The sequence below is a fragment of the Staurois parvus genome, unplaced genomic scaffold, assembly GCF_062004578.1.
Source record: "Staurois parvus isolate SC_StPar_1 unplaced genomic scaffold, SC_StPar_1.0 ptg001087l, whole genome shotgun sequence".
Lineage (NCBI taxonomy): Eukaryota > Metazoa > Chordata > Amphibia > Anura > Ranidae > Staurois > Staurois parvus.
Window position 1 is genome coordinate 670,446 of NW_028318883.1, and position 17,055 is coordinate 687,500.

Here is a 17,055-nt window from a genome sequence, read left to right on the forward strand (position 1 = left end):
GTAACATGTTCCCAATGCTGCAGCCACCACCTGCTGCCTCCCTCTGAGAGAAGTACGGGGAGACGTTCCCTGTACTAGCTGTCGGTATTTAAAAACAGCAGAACTGTGTGAAGCTCCGCCCATACGGCAGCATCATTTATTCACAGTGTTCTGTGAATGAGTTAACTACACGTCCCAACAGCCTCGGCGGCTTGCAGTTCTCAAAGAACTACCACGGTGCTCCACAGCAGTTTATTGATTTTTCCTGTCAATATATCTGCTTGCCTGTACAATCACGTACAGGTAAGCAGATATTCTGACAGATCTTCATGGCACCAACAGTCTGTTGATCACCGGTGCAATGCTTTCCAGGCCCCTGCAGCCAAAAATAATAAATGCACATATTTTTTTTTACCTGTAAAAAAAGTGTACATTTATTATTTTTGTACAAAAAGGTGAACTTATCCTTTAAACTATTTGTAATACTACTGCCATGTATGGAAGCCACAGGACACTGCCGCCTAAAAGACATTAAGGCATTTATGTAATTGTATTACTGCTGTGTCCTGTGGTAATGTATGGGTGGATAGGAGGAACCACAGATTAGTGCTGTGCGACTAGGACTCTTGGAAGTGTCCAAAACCAGTGGTGGTCATCGTTCTGTGAAGATTGGAGTCACTTCCCACCAGAAAAGTATTTTTATTCCACTTTTACAGGGTGTCTCTAGTTTCATTTTGGTGAGTTATAAACTGGGTCACTTTAAAAATGGTGTTTGACGACATTGGGATTTTGCTAATGACAAGATCTGATCCTCATTCCTGTTTTAGTTTTAGATTTCTGATGTCGGTCTTGAGGCTGCAAAGTCATTTAAAAGGACCACAAAACCTAAATCTCAAGTTTGTCATTGCATTCAATGATAAATATGTTAAACATTTACTCCATAGAACACTACCAACTGTCACAGGTAAGCTGCCTTGAGCCTTAATAAAAATGAAAACAAAATCAGCTTGTATTGAACAACAGAGTGCTTGCCAATTATATCAAGTTAAAGTGGTATTAAAGCGCTTTTTTAAAAAAAAAAAAATTAACTAACAAACCTGTTTTACTTACCAGCTCTGTGCAGTGGTTTTGCACAAAGCAGCCCCAATCCTCTTCCTATTGGGTCCCCCGCCAGCCCTCCTGGCTCCTCCCTCTTAACCAGTACCCCCAATAGCAAGCCGCTTGCTAAGGGGGCACTGGTGCATGCTCTCTTTCTAGCCTGGCTTTATGTATCCATAGGACACATAAAGCTAAGGCTCGTCCCCCCCCCCCCCCACTCTCTCCTCATTGACTCACTGGTTGTGATTGACAGAGGGAGTCCTGGGAAAATCGAGGCACTTGTGCACACTGATGGATTGAGAGAGGCTCAGGTGAATATTAGGGGGACCTATGCATGAAGGTAAAAAGAAGCTTCTGCCTTTACAACCACTTTAATGATTTGTGCAAATGTCACTTTTGTATGCGTAATTTCAAATGTTTTTTTTTTTCATAACATTTTTATTGTTTAAAAGAGCTAATGTTTGCCATACAGCAGGTATAATGCTTTTAATGAGCCAAACAGGAAAAGCAGTTACTTGGTACTCAGAAGCCACCAGCTGTGTGTTAATATAAAGAGACGGCAAGCGGTATTTTATTTTATAGACAACGTCAACCAAACCTTCTACTAGAACTAAAAAAATCTCTAAGGGCCCATTCATACTTGGGGCTTTGAGCTGTGGTGTTCTGTATTGATGACTGCAGGCTCAGCACATGGATAAAGCAGGTACTATTGCTGTCCCAGTTGCCATTTGAGCATTGCTTTAGTGTGTGCTGGGGAAACATGTAGACCTGTTGCATTTTGTTTTCTACAATGCATAAAAACACATAATGTAGGTAAATTTGTTGCAATAAATAGAATTACATAGAAGTTAAAAAATAAAGAGAGCACTGCAATGCATAAAAACACATAATGCATGTAAATGTGTTGCAACAAGCTGTGGTGAATAGACTTACATGGAAGTAAAAAAAAAAAAAGAAACATGAGCACTGCAATGCACTTTTACCAACACATAGCAGCCTGCGTTCACACTGCACAGGCATTAAGTGCACATTAATATTTTAAAACTGTTTAAATATAAACCATGAGGCTGGTCTTAGCAGCCAAAATGCAGTCCTACAGTAATTCAGAGAGAGCAGTCTCCCCTATCTATCTAGTCAGGAACATTATCCAACTAGAGATAATGCATTTTTTTCAGGAAAGTATTTGTTCTATTTTCAGCTTTGCCATTTTCAAAGATGGTGTCTGGTCTGTCAAAATGTATTCCTGGTTTTTAAGGTTAACTAAAAATGTAGAGATAGATAAAGTCTATTGACATTTATTTCTTTTAACCCAAGACCAGGGGCAGACTTTAGATTGACTGAAGTGTGTCTCTTCTGTTGGTATCGGCTGTGTTTGTTTAAATCTTCATTCCTTTGCTCCCCTGGATCCCCCCAGAGCTGTGATCATCTGGTGCTGGACCTGGCACAGATACTAGTTACATAGTCTGGCTGGAAAAAGACAAAAGTCCATCTAGTTCAACCATAAAAAAAAAAAAAAATTATAATCCTATACCCACAATTGATCCAGAGGAAGGCAAAAAGAACCAGCAAAGCACAATCCAATTTTCTCCTGCAGGGGAAACAAAATTCCTTCCTGATCCCCCGAGAGGCAATTGAGTCAAAAGTGCTGCCTATGCCCATGCGCTTCTACCCCCCCTCCTCCGTTCATAGCTATACTACCGCTTTCCACAATGAAAAGTGCTCTGTGACTAGAGGAGGTGGACCTTTCATTCATTCACCCTTCCTCCATTCATAGAGTTCCTTTTATTGCAGGAAATGATAGTACATTATGTGTTAATATTGTTTAGGCTAAGCATGTCTTCTGCATTAAAAATCCTGCCTGTCCACCCATTTTCAATGTTTTACCTAAAGTAAAAGTATAAAAACATTTAAAGTGTTACTAAACCCACAACAGTAAAATCAGTCTGTATATTCAGCAAAGCGTGCTTGTTATACTAACTGTGGAACCTAAGGGGTTAATCCTCTGCATTGTGTAAAAAGACCATTTGATCCTGGCTTCTCTGCTCCTCATCTTGTTCAAATGTCCACTTCTTATCTCCTGTTAAGACAGACTAAATTGTAGCCATTCTGCACATGCTCAGTTTGGTGTGTATTGCTAGAGAGGTGTGTTTTGTTTTTTTCTTGGGAGACTGCATGTGATCAGCACAGTGCCAATCAGCACTGTCCAGACAGAGGTCAGGGGTCCTGCATCCTCCTAGAGCAGAAAGAAAACTCCTCCTACAAGCTTTAACGTGCTCGGCTGGACACTGATAGAAGTCACAAGACTGCTCTCACTGCTGATGAGAAAAGGTATTTAGCAGTTTATATTTACTAACATAATTGCATTTCTGTGTACTGTGGGAGACCAGATATAGTGATTGCAGGGTGCAGGGAGACCGGATGTAGTGAGTGCGGGGTCCGGGGAGACCGGATGTAGTGAGTGCGGGGTCCGGGGAGACCGGATGTAGTGAGTGCGGGGTCCGGGGAGACCGGATGTAGTGAGTGCGGGGTCCGGGGAGACCGGATGTAGTGAGTGCGGGGTCCGGGGAGACCGGATGTAGTGAGTGCGGGGTCCGGGCAGAGCGGATACAGCGAGTGCGGGGTCTGGGAAGAGTGGATGTAGTGAGTGCGGGGTCCGGGGAGACCGGATGTAGTGAGTGCGGGGTCCGGGGAGACCGGATGTAGTGAGTGCGGGGTCCGGGGAGACCGGATGTAGTGAGTGCGGGGTCCGGGAAGAGCGGATACAGCGAGTGCGGGGTCCGGGGAGACCGGATGTAGCGAGTGCGGGGTCCGGGGAGACCGGATGTAGCGAGTGCGGGGTCCGGGGAGACCGGATGTAGCGAGTGCGGGGTCCGGGGAGACCGGATGTAGCGAGTGCGGGGTCCGGGGAGACCGGATGTAGCGAGTGCGGGGTCCGGGGAGACCGGATGTAGCGAGTAGGGGGTCCGGGAAGAGCGGATACAGTGAGTGCGGGGTCCGGGGAGACTGGATGTAGAGTGCGGGGTCCGGGGAGAGCGGATGTAGCGAGTGCGGGGTCCGGGGAGACCGGATGTAGCGAGTGCGGGGTCCGGGGAGACCGGATACAGCGAGTGCGGGGTCCGGGGAGAGCGGATACAGCGAGTGCGGGGTCCGGGGAGAGCGGATGTAGCGAGTGCGGGGTCCGGGGAGACCGGATGTAGCGAGTACGGGGTCCGGGGAGACCGGATGTAGCGAGTGCGGGGTCCGGGGAGAGCGGATGTAGTGAATGCGGGGTTTAGTAACACTTTAAATTTTAAAAAGAAATAAAAAAACAAACCACTCCTATTCATAAAACAATGATCACATCACACGTGAGATATTTCTGTGTTTGGCAGGGTGAGAGCAATAATTCTAGGATTAATGTTACACTGATGACCCGGAATCCCTGGTTCACACTGGATCCCACTTTGGAATTGTGCAGCTTCACATGAAGTCACACGATTTCAGTCGCTTTTCAGGGTGATATCAGATGCTGCTTCATGGAAAGATATTAATGCAAGTCACACCTGATATCGCAAAAAATAGTGCAGGAACTTTTTTTTCCAAATCAGTGCGCACCACAAAGTCGGAGTGGCACCGAGGTGAACGGTTCCATTGTTGACAATAGGGTGCGATTTGAAACTCAGAGCGCATGAAAAGTCTCTCCTGTGTGAACCAGGGCTAAAGGCTTCTAAAATGTCACCTATGGGCTGTTTTAGGTGCCGTAGTCTGCTGCCACTTCAGGGGTGGGAACCCCTTTACACCTTGACTTGTTTGGTATCTCTTTACTAAGTGTAACATCTTCTGTAATGGGTTACAACAACAATTGGGGATTGTGTCTCTGTGCACTAACATTCATTTTAGGGCTTTTGTTCCCTGAAAAGTGACATTTGATAAAGGGCTATGCAAATATGTGACATTAAAACATTGGAACAGCCACCATTTTATTCTCTAGTGTCTCTGCTTTCAGAATATATATTGTTTAGCAGACAATGCTGACTTGTGTGAGAAAATGAATGTGTTTGGAGGTTGAGAGCCACTTGTGTAAAGCAGGCCATACATGGGTTGAATGCCGAACGGGCGGACTGACCATTTGGAAACTCGGCACTGCCCGGGGTCAGTAGGGGGCTCCATGAGATGCCCCTGGTACCTTTATCATAAGCTTTTTTGAGTTTGGGCAAGGACACAGGGGCCCCATGATCCCCTATTGCCTGGGGGCCCCATGAGTTGTCAGTCCGCCCCTGATGCCGATCGAAAATATCATTTGCTCTGTAATCCAATGATGCCACCAATGATTTTGAAAATTGTTCGTTTTTCACAAATTTTCCAGCATGCCCGATAAATGTTATGGGGAGGAACCACGAAAATCGGCCGGTGCCATTGCCCCACTGACAGAGCGAAAATCGGCCAATTATTCTTAGGTCCAATTTTTGAATGAATAATCGTTCCATTATCGACCCATGTATGGCTGGCCTCAGGCAGACTTGTCCCAGGTCAGTAATCTAAGTATTGTATGTAAGACAGAATGGTGGGTTGTTCTGGAATATCAGCTCCTGTTGCTGCCAGGACTGGTCCCCTTTAGATTCCTGCACAGGCGCAGCTGCGACCGGTCCCCTCCACTACTACAATGAGGTTATTCGTGGAACTCGTGTCGGGGGACAATGTTTCCGCCCGAAACCATATGTGGGTGAACGTGGAACGCAAATACTGCCTTCTTTTGCTGATTGGTTGGGAGTACAAGGCGGGGTTAGGAAGCAATGAGTGGTTTGTCGCTTATGTGGGAGGGGGAACCAAGCCATGTCTAAGAGCTCATAGGCTGCTGTGCGGGAGGGCGGAGCTGAGACTGACAGCGAGGTTTGGTGCGGCGGCGGAGGGGATATTGTCGGCTGTGACATGGCCAATGTACGGCTGGAGTTCAAGGCGAGCGCCGGGGATGGTGACCCACAGACCAGGCCCATCCTTATCCTGGGACAACTGCCGAACCTGCAGCGCCTGCTGTGGGCCGAAGTGAGGGGGAAGCTGCAGCCCCGAGTCACCGAGGAGGTGAGCACACTAACTACAGGCCTCTGCTTACTCACTACAGCCGTAACCCAGGGCAATTGGCCAGGACACACCCCCACTGCTCTGGTTGGCTGCTTGTTTACCTAATAGGGCAGCATCCAGGACACGCCCCCTCTGCTCTCATTGGATGGCTCTGTAGAAGAATTTTGGGAAGGTTTTATAATCTACCTAAAAGGTATTTGTGTTAGTTGTGGATGGAGAGGAGAGGAGAGGGAGTAGAGCCCTGCATGGTGTGCCATTCCTGTGTGTGCCCCCGTTAGAGCCCTGCATGGTGTGCCATTCCTGTGTGCCCCCGTTAGAGCCCTGTATGGTGTGCCATTCCTGTGTGTGCCCCCGTTAGAGCCCTGTATGGTGTGCCATTCCTGTGTGCCCCCGTTAGAGCCCTGCATGGTGTGCCATTCCTGTGTGTGCCCCCGTTAGAGCCCTGCATGGTGTGCCATTCCTGTGTGTGCCCCCGTTAGAGCCCTGCATGGTGTGCCATTCCTGTGTGTGCCCCCGTTAGAGCCCTGTATGGTGTGCCATTCCTGTGTGCCCCCGTTAGAGCCCTGCATGGTGTGCCATTCCTGTGTGTGCCCCCGTTAGAGCCCTGTATGGTGTGCCATTCCTGTGTGTGCCCCCGTTAGAGCCCTGTATGGTGTGCCATTCCTGTGTGCCCCCGTTAGAGCCCTGCATGGTGTGCCATTCCTGTGTGCCCCCGTTAGAGCCCTGTATGGTGTGCCATTCCTGTGTGTCCCCGTTAGAGCCCTGTATGGTGTGCCATTCCTGTGTGCCCCCGTTAGAGCCCTGTATGGTGTGCCATTCCTGTGTGCCCCCGTTAGAGCCCTGCATGGTGTGCCATTCCTGTGTGCCCCCGTTAGAGCCCTGTATGGTGTGTCATTCCTGTCTGTGCCCCCGTTAGAGCCCTGTATATGGTGTGCCATTCCTGTGTGCCCCCGTTAGAGCCCTGTATGGTGTGTCATTCCTGTGTGCCCCCGTTAGAGCCCTGTATGGTGTGCCATTCCTGTGTGCCCCCGTTAGAGCCCTGTATGGTGTGCCATTCCTGTGTGCCCCCGTTAGAGCCCTGTATGGTGTGCCATTCCTGTGTGCCCCCGTTAGAGCCCTGTATGGTGTGCCATTCCTGTGTGCCCCCGTTAGAGCCCTGTATGGTGTGCCATTCCTGTGTGCCCCTGTTAGAGCCCTCTATGGTGTGCCATTCCTGTGTGCCCCGTTAGAGCCCTGTATGGTGTGTCATTCCTGTCTGTGCCCCCGTTAGAGCCCTGCATGGTGTGCCATTCCAGTCTGTGCCCCCGTTAGGGAGATCCCCCTCTATTTGTCCTGTTTACCATTATCAGTGAAAGAAAATCACAAATTGTGCTTGTCACAGAACATGAATACAGGGTAAATCTTCCAATGGGGACACCAGTCCTAGTGACAACCAGGGATCGCCTCACTTTAGAAGGATTTCCTCTCACTTCCTGTTTTAGATATGGGACAGGAGGTGAAGGGAAATCTCCCCAATAGGGACACAGATGGCAAAGAACACATGTGCAGGGGTCATCCCCTCCCTTACTCTGCCTCTAGTTCTAGGCTCAGCTGATGGAGAGATGGCCATGTTCTGTGTAGTCAAGAGTGTGTTGTGGCAGAGGCCTCCATCACACCTACCAGCATAGAGAGAGCTTAGAAGTGCAGCCCGGCCTGTTGCGTGACATGTCAGTGTGATGAGGCCTGCAGACAACACGTGCTGTCCCCCTACCTCTACTGGAATTCAGCCATACCCCACCATCCACACTGGGAAGGCTCAGGCCTGACAATGACGGAGTGCTTTCTGAACCACTTCCCTAGCGGGCACTTTCCCCCCCGTTCCTGCCCAGGACAATTTCCAGCTTTCAGCGTTGTCGCACTTTGAATGAAAATTGCGCGGTCATGCAACACTGTACCCATATGACATATTTATCATTTTCTCACACACATAGAGCTCATTTTTTTGCACTATAAACAAAGAGAGAGCAAAACATTTGAAAACCAAAAAAAAGGTTTTCTTTGTTTCTATTATAAAATTTTGCAAACCAGTAATTTTTTTCCTCCTTCACTGATGTGTGTTGATGAGACAGGATTGATGAGGCGGCACTGATAGGCGGGATTGATGAGGCGGCACTGATAGGCGGGATTGATGAGGCGGCACTGATAGGCGGCACTGATAGGCGGGATTGATGAGGCGGCACTGATAGGCGGGATTGATGAGGCGGCACTGATAGGCGGGATTGATGAGGCGGCACTGATAGGCGGGATTGATGAGGCGGCACTGATAGGCGGGATTGATGAGGAGGCACTGATAGGCAGCACTGATTGGCGGCATTGATGAGGAGGCACTGATGATGCACTGATATGCAGCAATGATGGGCAGCACTACTGGGCACTGATGGGTGTCTTTGCAGGGTGGCAGTGATAATCAGTGCAGATCACCTCTGTCACATTTGCCAGTTATCGGCAGTACTTTCCTCACACTGTGACAGGATTACACTTGGTACCCGGACATGAAGGGAGGGACTGATGGTTGTGTTATTGATCTTGATGGAGAAGTCAGGGGAGAACTTTCCATCAGTTTTTCTGCACGCATGGTGTGAACAAGACCTAAATGGTATTCTTGTATCTGTGGTTTGTAATGACATATGGACATGAAGGAAGTCATATTTACTCATACATAAAACTGCCTCCAGATAGGATCTGTCTAAAAAAAAATGACTCTGCAGTCTCTAATGATATGAAATACCCACAGTTCTCCCGGTAGCTGTGATCCAAGTGATTGGTGTTGTGTAGACTTCAATTGAGCTGCCTATTTTTCACATTTGTGTCAAAGCCTTGCTTGTTTTCCTGATGTGATAATGACAATGTGTGCCCCCATTAATTCCCCCGGGGTGTGTGGAGTGTAAATGTAAGATATTCATTAGGAAGATTTGTATTGTATAGAGAAAACAATATTTCTAATTATTCTACATTATACAACTCTATTTAATACAAACCTGCAGACACCGTCTATCAAAGGAAACCGGTAATAGGCTACCAATGCTCACTTGCGAATAATAGTTGCCTGGCTGTTACGCAGATTCAAAGGCTTCACCACTTTTGGAGTCACTGATCAATTACATTGATCAGAAAATCATACGGAAAATACCACTTTTTGAAGTAATCCTCCAATAATCTGATCATTAGTACTCCGCTTTTGATAGCCAATCACGACCGTTCATGTGAAGAGGCAAACACGGAAATGTTTCTCGTACAATACCAAGTCTTCTTTTCACTTAATCAGTACAGTTTTCTTCTGAAAGTGCAATACAATGCACTACGTCACTTCCGGAATTATTTTCTCTCCGAGAATGTTCGTTCGTTGAGTAACCTCCTCATTTTTAATATGGAGACTAGCATGCAGAAGAAAGAAAACAAAGGGACGATCATTCGTGTGCACGAGGCTTAAGGATGAGGAATTCTGAACTTCATTTATGGAATACTTGTACTGTGAATTGAGACGCAATGAAGCCACACATGCCAAATGGCCTTAAAAATGCATTCCAGGTATGGATATTTCTTACATAGTGAAACTGATCCAAGCTGGAACAATGTAACTATGTATGTACTATACCTGGCTGCTGCCCCTGGAAGCTGGAAATCACTCAAGTACACACTGCCACACCAGTCATCTCTACTAGCTTCCGGATCCCGTGCTGCCCTGCTGTATTGTGAACACAGGAGGTCGGTTGCTCAGCACAGGGACCATTCAGAGGCGGCTTCAAAATTTCTGAATGACTGCAAAGCGCAGTCTACCTGGGCCAGTGTAATAATATACCATATCTAGAGTTCATGTTTTAGGCCAGGTTCACATCTGTGCGGCCCAAGATTTGCGCGGGCAGAAGAGCCCATTCATTTGAATGGACTCCCGTGCCCCGGGATACGCAGGGAAAGAAGTCCCTGCACTTCTTCGGAAATTGCAGCCCGCACGGGAACTGAGGTTCCCAGTACGGTTGTGATTTCCAGTGCAGGCGGCGTGCCATTAGAATTAATGGCACCCACCCGGGAGTCCGCATTCCTCTGTGTTCGGGTCCCACAACGGCACAGATGTGAACCAAGCCTAAGACAATCCTGTATGAAGTCATAGGAAGACTTTGTACAGAAGCTACTCTAATAAATATATATATACATAGTACATCGCACCATAGAAGATACAAAAGGAAAGTGTTGTTCTGCCCACTAGAGGATATGGCAGGCAGGAAGAGGCTCCATGTATCCTATAACCTCTCCTGGAATGTCTGCACACATATAACACCATCTGTCCTGCCAACCACAGGCATGCCAGCCTTTCTGGCTGCATAATATTTGGACTTGAATCAAAATCCTGCTGCTGAGTCAAAGGTGATTCTTCAAGGAGCTGTCTAGCCTGATTTCTAATCTTACCAGTTTATTATTACTAGAAGACTTTGTGGACCTTGTACAGCTGACTGTTGCAAAATGTTTTATCTGTTTTCAGCCTGTGGAATTAGTCAAAATAAATAGTATGCAGAAATCTAGCCTAACGTTGCATTATTGTTCCTTTTAGTTTGTTTGGGCCAATCTGCCCCGAAAAACTATTTACTGCACTAACAGGTGGTCTGCTGGGCCCTCTGTATTGAGTGTATGTAGCCTCCTCTACATACGATGTACAGCACTATGTCCTGGTAGTGGGACAAGAACGTCCTGTCCTCCTGCTCTTTTGTCCCATTGCTGACCCCTCCTTCTCATCTCTCCCACCCAGGGGCGGACTGACAACGCATGGGGCCCCCAGGCAATAGGGGATCATGGGGGCCCCTGTGTCCTCGCCCACACTCAAACCACACCCAAAAAAGCCTATGAAAGGTATCTCATGGGGCCCCCTACTGACCCCACGCTGGGGAATTCCTGAGTTCTCGAATGGTTAGTCCGCCCCTGCTCCCATCAGTGTACCCCCCTTGCACATCTGCCCAGCCTCTGCACCCGCCTGTTCTTCCCTTCTGCTGTACCCTCTTCTCATCTATGAAATGCACAATATGCGGAGCAGTGCAGGGAAGCAGAGATGAGGCATAGCTACCTGTCCTGGTACACTCATCCCCGTTGATCCGCCTCTCACATCCAGCCAGGTGCTTGTATGTGATGTCACATACAATCATTTGGAATAGACACGCAGTGATGAGATCAAGTCAGGGGTGTGTCCTGAGAGCAGTGGGCCTGTGTGCGGGGTCTTAAGTTTGGGCCCTCCCAGCTAGGAAAGCATGTGGCACGCTGCGCGCCGCAGCAAACGTTCGGTGTGATTTTCATTGGTCTGAATACTAGCTGTGGCTGAAAGGAATGTAGAGTGCAGGGGTTCAGTAGGAAGTGACACAAAGGTTCAGGAGTAAGGGAGGCAGAGCTTCAGGGAGTTGGTGATAGTAGTAGTCAGGGGCGGACTGACAACTCATGGGGCCCCCGGGCAATAGGGGATCATGGGGCCCCTATGTCCTTGCCCAAACTAAAAAAAGCCTATGAAAAAGGTACCAGGGGCATCTCATGGGGCCCCCTACTGACCCCGGGCCCTCAGGCAGCGCCCGAGTTTCCAAATGGTCAGTCTGCCCCTGGTAGTAGTAGTGCACAAAGAGTTGGGTGGGGCGACAGACAGACGGCAGTGGCCAATCGCAGGCTTCCTCTTCCTGGAAACAGGTACCACCACCCCCCCTTTCCTAGCAGATCCGCACCCAATCTCTTCCCCATCACAAGAGCTGGATGAATCTTTGCTGCGGCTGCGAGTGATAATTGCAGTTACAGCAAAGATGGAGAACAAAACCATATTTCCCGTCTTGTACAATGTGTGGGGGCACAATGCCTCCCCGTCAGGGAGTTGCGTGCCAGCAAAAGGGCCTTCACGTGGCCCCCGTGCCAGGGGTTTGCCTGCCCCAGCAGTAGGCAGTCGGTATTTTAGCAATGTACAAAATAACAATGAGGGGAACATTGCTGTAGCCAGTAAGCTAAAAGTATACAATGCATCAGTGTGGAAATGTTGTGCTGTGAGCTCAGGAATGGACATAAATTGTAACACTTCACCGGAGGGAGAGCGTTCTGTGAATGAAAGCACACTAGAATGTCTTCATAATATCTCTGCCTTTATTTCTTCCTCTGGTGCAGGGCTGGCATGTAAAAACAAAATTGCAAAAAACGCCAAAAATAAAGCTCAATTTTCCATAAATAACTTTTTTTTTTTTGTAGTGAACTGACTACTTTTCAGATAAATGCTGCACAAGCTATTTTAGCGCAAAAAATCATGCGGTATGTCTATATGTTTCCTATAGTTTTGTGTGATATATAATATATATAAATAATTGCTTTTGTTCCAGAATAATCCCCAGACTGCATGCTTCAGTCAGTACATGAGTTGCTTACTTGGCAGAGGGCAAAAAATGAAACCCAGAAGCTTCAGTTCATGTCTTCTTGCTCCTACCCCCTTCCAAGTAACCCTCCTAGCAAGCTGCATGCTAAGGAGGGTACTCTTGCAGGCTTGCTCCTGAGCCCTGTTGCCTGCATCCATTGACAGAGACAGCTGGGTTTCGCCCCGCATTCTAGAATTTTAATGACAGCAGCAGGAACCAGTGGCTCCCACTTCTATCAATCTGCCCTTTGAGGAGGGAGAGAGCCGCTGCTCTTGTGTACAAGGCTGGATTGAGATCGGTCTCAGGTAAGCATGTGGGGGGGGATCCTGCAGCACAGAAGGTTTCTTAACTTAATGCTGAGAGTGCATCAAGGCCTCGTTCACACCATACGTGCAGACAAACTGTATGTAAAACTGACACAGAGATTTCACTTGCAGAGGCATCCATTTTCATGCGCGCTACAATAATTTTTTTAACATTGCAGATTCCTGAGCAGAAAAAAATCTGCATGTGTTGTGGTGTGAACACAGAGAACAATTATTTTTTTTGTGCGCTTGCAGAACGCATGCAGAAAAACTGACGGCTCTGCACCATGGTGTGAATGAGCCTTAGGCTGGCCATACATTATACAATTATCTTCCAATTTTCTGCCCAATTTCCTTTAGATTTACCTTCAACTATGTAGTGCAAGGGCCTGCCTAAATGGATACAACTGAAAGTCTTGTTTAGGTTTGTCCTCCTATTATATGGTTTTTGGTAAATCTAAACCAAAAATCCCCAGATAATTGTATAATGTATGGCCAGCCTTAAGGTACAAAACCTTAAGGGTTTAGAGCCCCTTTAAGGATCTAGTAAAATATTTTAAGGAAAACTTAAAATTAAAGCGACTAGACTGATGTAATTCCTAATAGTAAGCTATTACAAGGTGAGTGCCCAAGGGATGCTGGATGTTGACAAAATTACCAACTTGGTTCCCAAATGATCTGTACATCACTGAGGTTATTCTTTGGCTTGCAGACAGCAGCGGGGCCTTGGTGTAGCTGCACATGGGTTCCAAGTTCCGTCTTTGAGTACAAATCTGGGCTGATGACATTTGCTGTGTTTTCAGGAAGCAAAGTAATGCACACCTCATCTAGGCTATCGGACTCCCGAGATGTGCACAGCCCTGGCTTACAGGGAGGGGTTTACTAATGTAAAAAGAAGACTACTGAGAAAATGGTGTGGCTGTGATTCACAAATGCTTCCTATTACTGTATGGTTGCTGAACCTCTATTACAGAGCCACCATGCCCATTGCTGTCTGAAATGATGCACTCGTTAAAGTGTTACTAAACCCCGGACCCCGCATTCACTCTATCCGCTCTCCCCGGACCCCGCATTCACTCTATCCGCTCTCCCCGGACCCCGCATTCACTCTATCCGCTCTCCCCGGACCCCGCATTCACTCTATCCGCTCTCCCCCGGACCCCGCATTCACTCTATCCGCTCTCCCCCGGACCCCGCATTCACTCTATCCGCTCTCCCCCGGACCCCGCATTCACTCTATCCGCTCTCCCCCGGACCCCGCATTCACTATATCCGCTCTCCCCCGGACCCCGCATTCACTATATCCGCTCTCCTCCGGACCCCGCATTCACTCTATCCGCTCTCCCTCGGACCCCGCATTCACTCTATCCGCTCTCCCCGGACACCGCATTCACTCTATCCGCTCTCCCTCGGACCCCGCATTCACTCTATCCGCTCTCCCCGGACCCCGCATTCACTCTATCCGCTCTCCCCCGGACCCCGCATTCACTCTATCCGCTCTCCCCCGGACCCCGCATTCACTCTATCCGCTCTCCCCCGGACCCCGCATTCACTCTATCCGCTCTCCCCCGGACCCCGCATTCACTATATCCGCTCTCCCCCGGACCCCGCATTCACTATATCCGCTCTCCCCCGGACCCCGCATTCACTATATCCGCTCTCCCCCGGACCCCGCATTCACTATATCCGCTCTCCCCCGGACCCCGCATTCACTCTATCCGCTCTCCCCCGGACCCCGCATTCACTCTATCCGCTCTCCCCCGGACCCCGCATTCACTCTATCCGCTCTCCCCCGGACCCCGCATTCACTCTATCCGCTCTCCCTCGGACCCCGCATTCACTCTATCCGCTCTCCCTCGGACCCCGCATTCACTCTATCCGCTCTCCCTCGGACCCCGCATTCACTCTATCCGCTCTCCCTCGGACCCCGCATTCACTCTATCCGCTCTCCCTCGGACCCCGCATTCACTCTATCCGCTCTCCCTCGGACCCCGCATTCACTCTATCCGCTCTCCCTCGGACCCCGCATTCACTCTATCCGCTCTCCCTCGGACCCCGCATTCACTCTATCCGCTCTCCCTCGGACCCCGCATTCACTCTATCCGCTCTCCCTCGGACCCCGCATTCACTCTATCCGCTCTCCCCCGGACCCCGCATTCACTCTATCCGCTCTCCCCCGGACCCCGCATTCACTCTATCCGCTCTCCCCCGGACCCCGCATTCACTCTATCCGCTCTCCCCCGGACCCCGCATTCACTCTATCCGCTCTCCCCCGGACCCCGCATTCACTCTATCCGCTCTCCCGCGGACCCCGCATTCACTCTATCCGCTCTCCCGCGGACCCCGCATTCACTCTATCCGCTCTCCCGCGGACCCCGCATTCACTCTATCCGCTCTCCCCCGGACCCCGCATTCACTCTATCCGCTCTCCCCCGGACCCCGCATTCACTCTATCCGCTCTCCCCCGGACCCCGCATTCACTATATCTGGTCTCCCACAGTACACACAACATGGAAGTGCAATTATTTTAGTAAATATAAATTGCTTAATATCTTTTCTCATCAGCAGTTCGAGCAGTCTTGTGACTTCTATCAGTGTCCAGCAGAGCACTGGTTAAAGCCTGTAGGAGGAGATTTCTTTCTGCTCTAGGAAGATGCAGAACCCCCGACCTCTGTCTGGACAGTGCTGATTGGCCCTGTGCTGATCACATGCAATCTCCCAAGAAAAAATAAAACCTCTTTAGCAATACACACCAAACTGAGCATATGTGCAGAGTGTCTCCACATGATATGTCTTATCAGGAGATAAGATGGGGACACTGGAAGAAGGGGTGTATCAGAAAAGTCAGGATCAAACTGCATCTATACACAATGCAGAGGATTAACCCCTTAGGTTCCACAGTGAGTATAACAAGCATGCTTCCCTGCATATACAGACTGATTGTACTGTTGTGGGTTTAGTAACACTTTAAGTCTCCCCTCTTGCGGCCTATATTGAAATGCATAGATGGAGCACAACTACTTGCTGGGTACTTTGGTTTCTCATCCAGGTATTTCTCCACCCATTCCCTTTAATTCGTGATCTGGAAAACTTCCCAAACACACAATGTAAAGCTAAACCTGTTTCTAACATACAGAAAGCCTGATCAAAGAAAAATAAATGTCCAAAATGGGAATGTGATTGGTGTTCTAGGAAGCAGAGAGGAGAGATGTCAGACCTCTGGAAGTATATTCTCGGTGACCCTGTGAGGTGCTCTCTGGATTGTTGCCGAATTGTGTTACATTACTCGGCTTTACGGTAACTGTTCTGTTAAACATGTTTATTGGATAGAAATAGCAGCTCACGGTTTGCTTTCACCTGTTCCTTGGAATTGCTTCTTATTTCTACCATGATGGAACCAATTTGTGGACCTAAATATATTGTCTGTGCTTTCCCCACCACTGAAATATGCTGACAACAAAGCTTACCCAGAGTACAGTAACACAGGGCCTAGATCAAGGATGCCGGTCTTTGTTTCCTGCTCTAATTCTAACCTAGTCTGCTATGACTGGAGGAGGAGAGGCCACATACAGGTCCGAATTCTTCCATATCTTCCTGACTGTTAGAAGCCTGGGGACCACATCAGCCGTAAATGTTTTATTGCCATTTTAGATACAAACACTGCTTGGCACGGTTCTTTTTATGGCAGGAATGTGTTGGTTGTGTCTGATATTTTTTTTCTGTTTGTCTCCAGGTATGGAAGGGAGGTCTGAGTTCTTTAAGCCCCAACCCCACAGACAGCTGTCCCATCTACCTGAACCTGGCTACCATAGCAGCTCTGCCATCCCGAGTCAGCCGACACAACAGCCCTTCCGCAGCTCACTTCATCACACGCCTGATTCGGAACTGCCTCCCACCTGGGGCAAACAGATGTGTCCTTGTAAGTTAAAACTCTCATTGCTCAAACCTTTGTACAGGGAAGTGTGGTGTCCTCACTAATAGGGACAAAACACACAAAACTGCTTTTTAAAAGAAAAAAAAAAAAAAAGCAACTATCCTAGGGCAGATTTAGCTGGTTGCCAGAGGTGACCTTTACAGACCTACTGCCCCTATACACAGACATTTTGGCTTCTCGGGGGCAGCCTAACCTTAGTGTAGCTATCATTCTTGCATAATCTACCAAGGTGCAGGTCACATATTGTCATAAGAGAAGCCGTTTTGTGGGCTATAGCATA

The 17,055-nt window shown here is 48.5% G+C and overlaps 1 protein-coding gene across 1 annotated transcript in view; it reads left to right on the forward strand.

Moving 5' to 3' along the window:
- Window positions 1-5,923: 5,923 nt before the first annotated feature.
- The window catches only part of NPEPL1 (aminopeptidase like 1), a 21,772-nt gene continuing 10,640 nt past the window's right edge, over window positions 5,924-17,055 (forward strand). The window contains exons 1-2 of the mRNA XM_089658638.1: window positions 5,924-6,135; window positions 16,575-16,760. Of these exons, the coding sequence (XP_089514764.1) occupies window positions 5,986-6,135; window positions 16,575-16,760 (336 nt within the window). The 5' untranslated portion in view covers window positions 5,924-5,985. The remainder of the gene's footprint in view (window positions 6,136-16,574; window positions 16,761-17,055) is intronic.